Source organism: Azolla caroliniana, unplaced genomic scaffold (assembly GCF_043228905.1).
Source record: "Azolla caroliniana isolate FFs.n. ecotype wild unplaced genomic scaffold, voAzoCaro1.0.p SCAF_1448, whole genome shotgun sequence".
NCBI classification, from domain to species: domain Eukaryota; kingdom Viridiplantae; phylum Streptophyta; class Polypodiopsida; order Salviniales; family Salviniaceae; genus Azolla; species Azolla caroliniana.
Window position 1 is genome coordinate 667 of NW_028231883.1, and position 7,512 is coordinate 8,178.

Here is a 7,512-nt window from a genome sequence, read left to right on the forward strand (position 1 = left end):
TCCATTTTCGCCCGTTCTCTCTGCATCAACAGTCGTTCTCCATACAGGAAACCATGCAACCTATCAAAATCACTCATATTAGTAATTTAAACATTTAATTTCCTACACGTAAAAAACTCTTGAGTTAGATTTCTCCACTCATCTCTCAACTTAAATGGTTCATTAATGAAATACTCCCTTATCCTTTGCTTGAAATCCTCCCAATCTTCAAAGGGTTCCTTTGAGACTACCCGTTGGGATTGGGTGGTCCCAACCCAAGGTGACACCCTTTTTGGGATAGGGACTGGGACTAGGCCCCTTGGTGAGTTCCAGTTCAGTTAGTACAGGGCAGGGGAACTATATATATATTGTTGTGTATGATGCCTCTAAGCTCTTGGTAATATATATCTTAAAGCTTGAGCTAACATTTAAAAATTACTAATTCCTTTTCAAGGTTGAGCTTGCTGTAGATCCTCGACTATGAATATATAAAACACTTGGATTTGCATCTCCGCCTCTTTAGTAAAAACACCTAACTTGGCAATTATATTTAGACATGAAGACGAATTTCCGAAATGTACAGCATACCCTTGAATTGGAACTTCTATACTGATTATAAATATCTTGCTAAAAAGTTGAAATTTCCGAACCAATGTGAAGGGTAACTTCCCGGTAATGCATCTTACTTGGTGCTAATCATGATGGCATGTGACTAGTAAGGATGCATGGTCTTTGAACCGGTGTAGAACGCTTGAGATAGGGCTTGCTGTTGCTCAAGGCTCGGAATATCTACACACTTTCGCCGAAATTAACTCCTGTGTAGTATACATGTGAACTTCTTGAATGTTGCACAAGCACTATAAGACCTATTAGCCATATCTCAGGGCCTCCATTCTCTTACTCTCTCAAAGAATTGGAGGAGTAGGTGTGCTAGTATCGTGATTCTAGTCACTCCTCCATTCCAATATCCATTCCTAAGCTCCCATTTGCTCTTGTCTTGCCAATGTGTCCTCTGCTATGTAGACTTTGCTGCTGCCTTAGTGTTTGCAGTGTCTCCTTGACTTCTATAGCAAATTGACACCCCACATTGTGAACTATGTTTGCGCCCACCGCATCCTCAATCAATCAGCAACCAACAATCACAAAGACATATAACCATATGTAATGTAACAAGTTAAAATTGGCTATAACACACACTCACTCTTTTCCACTCATTGCATAACCAGTAATGAATCATATCATAAGGGGATCAAATCTAGAAGCCTGCAAACCTATACAAATATACATGCGTGCATGCAAGCCAACACACACACATACATACACATATATACATCCAAACACTCCATACACACATGCATACATACCATGTGTTGAGAAGACATACACCAGAATTCTTTTGGCAGACTTACTATTCAATGACATGGATATAGTCATAATATGTCCATCAAGCAAAGACACATTCGAAACAAGCACAAATGTCCATCATTCGAAACAGAGGAATCATGAGCTTTAGAAAGGGGATCACCATCCTAGAAACAAATATGGATGGAAGATCACTGAAAATAAGGTATATTATGCAAACCCTAACTGGAAAAGTTTGAGAATAAAACAAGCATAGCAAGTGAGTCTGACCCGTTCGTCAAAAGTGAACAATAACCCTAGAAAATGTTATTACTGATTTGGAAAGAAAAGAATTTGACCAAACCCTCTCCAGAACCCTAGAATCAAAACCTTGGAATGCAAACCCAAAACCTAAAAACAGATGGAACTCTAAAATATAAAGCATAACCCTACAATGCAGAACCTAACTCTAGAAACGCACGGAAGAATTCAAAATACACAAATTTAGTCAAACCCTAACCTTAAAACAAAAACAGTATCTGGACAGTGGACACACTGCACCACAATACTATTATATAAGAAACGAAAAAGGAAATAAATAACAAATGGGTTTGCATTGTTGGTTGAAATTCTAAGAGTTTGTATTGTTTAGACTCTAGAGTGAATATATTTCCTTTCTCAGAATAAATAATACCACGTCAATAAGATCGAGTGTCAAAACTTTATGTCGAAAACCTCCAAAAACAATCCAACGTAAATATATCAGAACAAATCCAATGTCAACACAAGAGAATATACTTTCAAAATAATTCCATCAATACTATTCCATCACATATTGTGACATTTTTTCAGAAGAACTATCAAGTTATGTCATTGTTGACATACTAATGAGTTTAACGAACCCCATAGTGGGTTTGTGTTTCAACTTATGCTTAGCTTTTGATTTAGTTGTTGACACACTAATTAACAGACTAGGAATGGCCTTGTTTCTCAACATATATGTGTAAATCTTGATTTAGTTGTTGACATGCTTGTAATGAGTTAAAAGGACATGGAGTGGCCTCATTCCTTAACTCATGGTTTGGTTTTAAGGGATCTGTATTCTCAATTGTGTGGCACACATGAACCACGAGTCAAACTCATTTAGGGATTTAAATTTTAGTGGAAGGTTTGACCTTCCGAAAGAGGTTTTTTTCAATGCTTTCCCATATTTGGAGGAAGAAGATAATATGTATAGTACTTGCTAAAGAAATGCATGTGATAAGTATACAATGCACACTATTCACTCCATAGACTAGGTCATACCTTGGGAGGGTAATTTCGACACAATCTTGGAATATGTTAAAAACACATCACTTACGCGGAATTAGCCTACACCTTAATGCATTTACTACACTCTTGATTATGATGCAGTAGTATGATGTACCAACTTGGATGATTCAAATATGCACGCAACATGCTTATGGTCCTAGTGTTAATTATGGGTGGGACATGCCAAAGACATAAAATTGCAGTAGTTGGAGCAAGGAGTGTAGTCCTACTTTATGCATTATCCCATATAAAATACAAAATCAAAGCTTTTATAAAGGTTTGAATAATTAATATAATGTAAAGATGCCCCTTTCAAGATGCCAAAGCCTACACGAACAACATGTAGCTATTTTGGAGCATTTTAAACTCCAATGTGATATCTCATCAAGTTTGGAGAGTGACCAATTTTTTGTACAAGTGGCGACTAGTTAAGAACAAATGGATATCCCATTTTGCCTATGAAATATAGTTTCACAGATTAATTGTCCGGGGCAATGAAAAAGATTTAACATTAGCAAGACAATTAACACCAAAAATTAGTCAAACACTAAACCCATTGCATTGACACAAATGATTGGGATGTCATATTGTTCTCATGGTCCATGTACAATTTGCACATACGAAATTGAAGAGCAGACCAAAACTTGTATATAATCGGATTTGAATGTCAAATATGGTAGGTAGCATCTTATGTGCATTGAAGATTGTTTGCTAGTAGAAAAGGACACAATGTGGTGTTAAGTTTTTCACTCGTGTTGTATCTTTTCGTAGACTCTCCATCCTATATTTTCATGTCATTCATTCCATCTTCTTCTAGCAAGTGAGTGAGATCATGAAGAGTCACAGAAGAGCAATATAATAAGGCAATCGTGTACTTATTAACGTACATCACCATGATGAAGGGCCCGCAAAGACATTCGTTAAAAATAGATTCAATCAATCGCAACCATAAGGAAGAAAGAACATAAACAAATCGCTGGTGCCCAAGGAGACTCATGTGTTTGGGTCCGAACAATGTCTTTGTATTTTATAAACTCATGCCCATGCCCACTCCTAGGCCCTGTTTTCCCTACTGCCCCTAATACTCTCTGCTTTCACATGTTGTCACTTTGTCCTAAAACAATCAATGGTGGGATTTTGTTGACCCTGATGTTAGAATTAGATTATTGATGCCCATGATGTTGAGAGCCTCCTCATTTCTAAGGTCTAACTATCTATGAATTATGGGGGTTAAATCACTAATTCCTCTTGGAGTCTGTACAGCTCCCTAATCATTATCAGCTTCAATCAGCTTAATTCAACCAAATCTCTTATCAAACCAAGACCCTGCTTCATTCGTGTGGAAACCCCATAATCACCAAATCATGAGGGTCATACCAATTTATGTGTGTTTCTCTTTCATTATTGTGCTTCTTCTTCTTCTTCCCCAATCTCCCCATGTCAAAGCTCAAAACAATGAAGGTAATTACAAGTTTCTGGATACCAACATTGCTTACTAACAATCCTGCCAATCAATTTGATTGATCCCTAAGTATCCTTTATTTGAGACTTACAATCATTCTTCAGATAAATCCTTCAATCGCTTTCCATTTAATCCCCACCTATTCTCCATTTGATCCATTTCAGCTTCACCATCGAAATTGTTTGTATCTAGCAACGATGTTTCTTCACAATCTCGTTTCATTCCATCCTTTCCTACTCTTCATTGCATCTGTGATATTTCTTCATTTCATCCATCACTCCCTCATTTATGCTTCGTCGGATCTGTTATTATTCTTCAATTTGATCTTTACTTTAACCTCAATTCGATCCATCATTTCATCCCTACATTGTCGCCATTAATTTGTCCATCATAGTGCTTACTTTCTCTTTATAATTTGGTCTTTATTGGCCTCATTGGCTAGATTTAATTTGTTGACTTGCATTATATTTTCATAATCTAAATCAACTGATTGCTTCAATCAATTACAGTACAAGCACTCCTGAGTATTAAAACTGCAGTCGCGGGTTCAGGGTCCAACACAGCATCATGGGATAGTTCTGCATCCAATCCTTGTAATTGGACCGGGGTCACATGCTCCTCCTTTAATCGTGTTATAGCACTGTAATTTCTCCTTAATTTTCCATTAACCTCACAGTAAATGCTGATTATGTCGTATTCATTTTAATTCTGGTTTGATAATGCAAAGTATGTTCTATATTTCATTAATGCTAATCACACTCTGTAGTTAATGATAATCATGAGTTGCAAGTGCTAACTTTGGTCCATTACAGTTAACTAATGCTAATTTTCCTTGTAGTTAACATTGGTTGCGTTGTAATTATGATCTTCATGACTGTTTTAAATTTATTTTAGGAATATGTCACAATTTGGTCTACGAGGGACATTACCGAATGATTCATTCGCAAGTCTTACAGCATTAACATCATTGGATCTATCATACAATTCCCTCACAAGTCCTTTGCCATCAATTTCTATGTTGACACAATTACATGACTTGTATGTTCTCCGTTTCAAAAAATAATATAGATCAGCCCTTATTCTGCTTTTTCTCCACTAACTTGCAACTCATTACTCTAATACTAATGATGTCTTACACTTTGACAACACATTGCAGGAATTTAACATTCAATGCGTTCAGCGAAAAATTTCCAAATGACATACTAAGCTTAAAACAACTCGTCATATTGTAAGTTTTTATTTCTGATTATGAAATCCTTCTCTATAATAATTTTCCATTTCTCTGTCTGCAATTGGATCACATTCACAATATCGCGAAACGCATGCAATAATTGAAGAAATTCACAAAGTCTGTTTGCCCTTTTGAGAGACAAAACAAACTCTTGAATAACATGTAACATTCATCAACATGTAATAATAAGTCTTCTCTTCTCTTCAGGCGCATTTCCAACAACTTCTTCCAAGGTGAACTTCCAGAAGCGATATCCACCTTACCCAACCTACAAGAATTGTGAGCCCAATGGATTGTTCTCATTACTTCTTTCAATTAAACCATCAAAGAAAACAATAGACATACATACATAATATATAAATATGAGAGAGAGACAGAGAGAGAGAGACAGAGAGAGAGATTAATTATTTTGCTTAATTGCATCTCTAGGTGGCTTGGGAATAGCTCACTCACATCTTTACCCAAAAGCCTTCCATCTATTGTTCACTTGACTGTGTTGTAAGCACAAATTACTTGACTCCTCTATTGGGTTTTCTATTGTTGTGGTAATTAACTTCAATATTACATGCGTAGTCCAAATAAGGAATTGTATTTATGTGCTGACATTTTACAGAACTGCTTGGGGGAATTCTCTAAAACTAACTCAACTACCGTCAGAATGGGGTGCATTGGTCAACTTGTCATTCTTGTAAGTGAACTTAACTCTTTTTATGTGGTGCAATATAAAAAATAAGGGTTTCATATTGGTCTATGCTTAAGTGATTTTGGTGCATACAAGCCATTATCTTAAGTCATGATTACAAGAATACATGTAAACATGATGATAGGTGCATCCAAGACATTACCTTCACTTTTTACACAAAAATAAGTTATGTTTAATTCTCAGATTATACACTTGAAAGATAGCTTTGTGCAAATGACTTGCCGAACTATAGACTGTTTTTTTGAGACAATTAGGCTTGAGCCCATCTTCAGTTTTTTATTTTTCAGAATTAAGCATGATCTTGACTAAATAGCAAACAAGTAGAACAAGCTGTAAATCATTACCTAATCAATAGAAGACGAATATTATAACTTGAACCAAATTTAAATAGTCTTTTACATAACACAATTTTGATAAACTCGTGTTCTTCTTCTCAATAGAAATTTGCATGATATTCAGCTCAGGGGAACTTTACCATCACAATGGGGAGCTAATTTTACTAAGCTGCAAAGGCTGTATGTATCCACACAAACCTTGCTCAGTACCATTTTTTCTCTTCACTTGATCTAGTGAAAGGAATTGTATTGCATTTAGTCAACCATTCAATGGGTTGATATATATGCTTCTGGAGAGCATCTTTCAATAATGTTTTAATGTCATGTAGATGCAATTAATTTTTTTTCTATTTCTTAACTATATGCAGGCACCTTTATAATAATGAGTTGACAGGATCTATTCCTGAGAGCTGGAAAGGCATGACAAGCTTGAAGGAGTTGTATGTATAGAAAACTGTTTGTCAATTAACATAAAAGAAATCATGACAACCCAAAAATAACTCATTCGAGACAAAAAAATGTATATTATTGTGTACACAGGAGACTGTCTACAAATGACCTCAGTGGCAATGTTCCAGCTTGGATAGGAAATCTCCAAAACACTGCAGACAGAGTGTAAGCCTCAAGCAAAAACTATTTGTATGTACATGCATACACAAGTAGCTACATACATGTACATATGTATGTAAAGCTACATCATACATATATAAATGCCTTTCTTAACAAATTCTTAAGTTTTTATGGATCAGACCAAATGAATAAAAATTCTTAAACTTCAAACATGGATTGCAGGGAATTTAAATGCAATTTCCTACAAGGACCATACCCAACTTTCTTTAATGATACAACGTAAGTCATCTGCACCTGCACCATCACTCTTCCCCTAATGAATGATGACATCCTGAATTAAGGGACAACACATCTAACCATCAAAGGGACCCATTGCAGTCAAATTTGAGGGTCTATCCATGCATTCTCAGATAACAATTATATAAATTTAAGCACTCCGAAGGGCATATACCCTATATATGACAAAAATGTAGACTCCATCATCATCATTACAAGTAAAATCTCTAGAATAGCCCCAAAATTTGCTTTCAAGTGCCCCTGACTTCTCATCCAACAGTTCTCCTCTGGGAAGTAGGCAGGG

The 7,512-nt window shown here is 36.0% G+C and overlaps 1 protein-coding gene across 1 annotated transcript; it reads left to right on the forward strand.

Annotated features, from left to right (window-relative positions):
* The first annotated feature begins 3,869 nt into the window (after positions 1-3,869).
* Positions 3,870-7,305, forward strand: LOC147847154 (receptor protein kinase WSS1-like). Its single transcript, XM_087339505.1, has 11 exons — positions 3,870-4,092; positions 4,603-4,735; positions 4,988-5,131; positions 5,250-5,321; positions 5,532-5,603; positions 5,754-5,822; positions 5,938-6,012; positions 6,468-6,542; positions 6,731-6,802; positions 6,903-6,977; positions 7,155-7,305. The coding sequence occupies exons 1-11, from the start codon at positions 3,996-3,998 to the stop codon at positions 7,213-7,215; spliced, it is 945 nt and encodes a 314-aa protein (XP_087195631.1). The 5' UTR covers positions 3,870-3,995; the 3' UTR covers positions 7,216-7,305.
* The last annotated feature ends 207 nt before the right edge of the window (positions 7,306-7,512 follow it).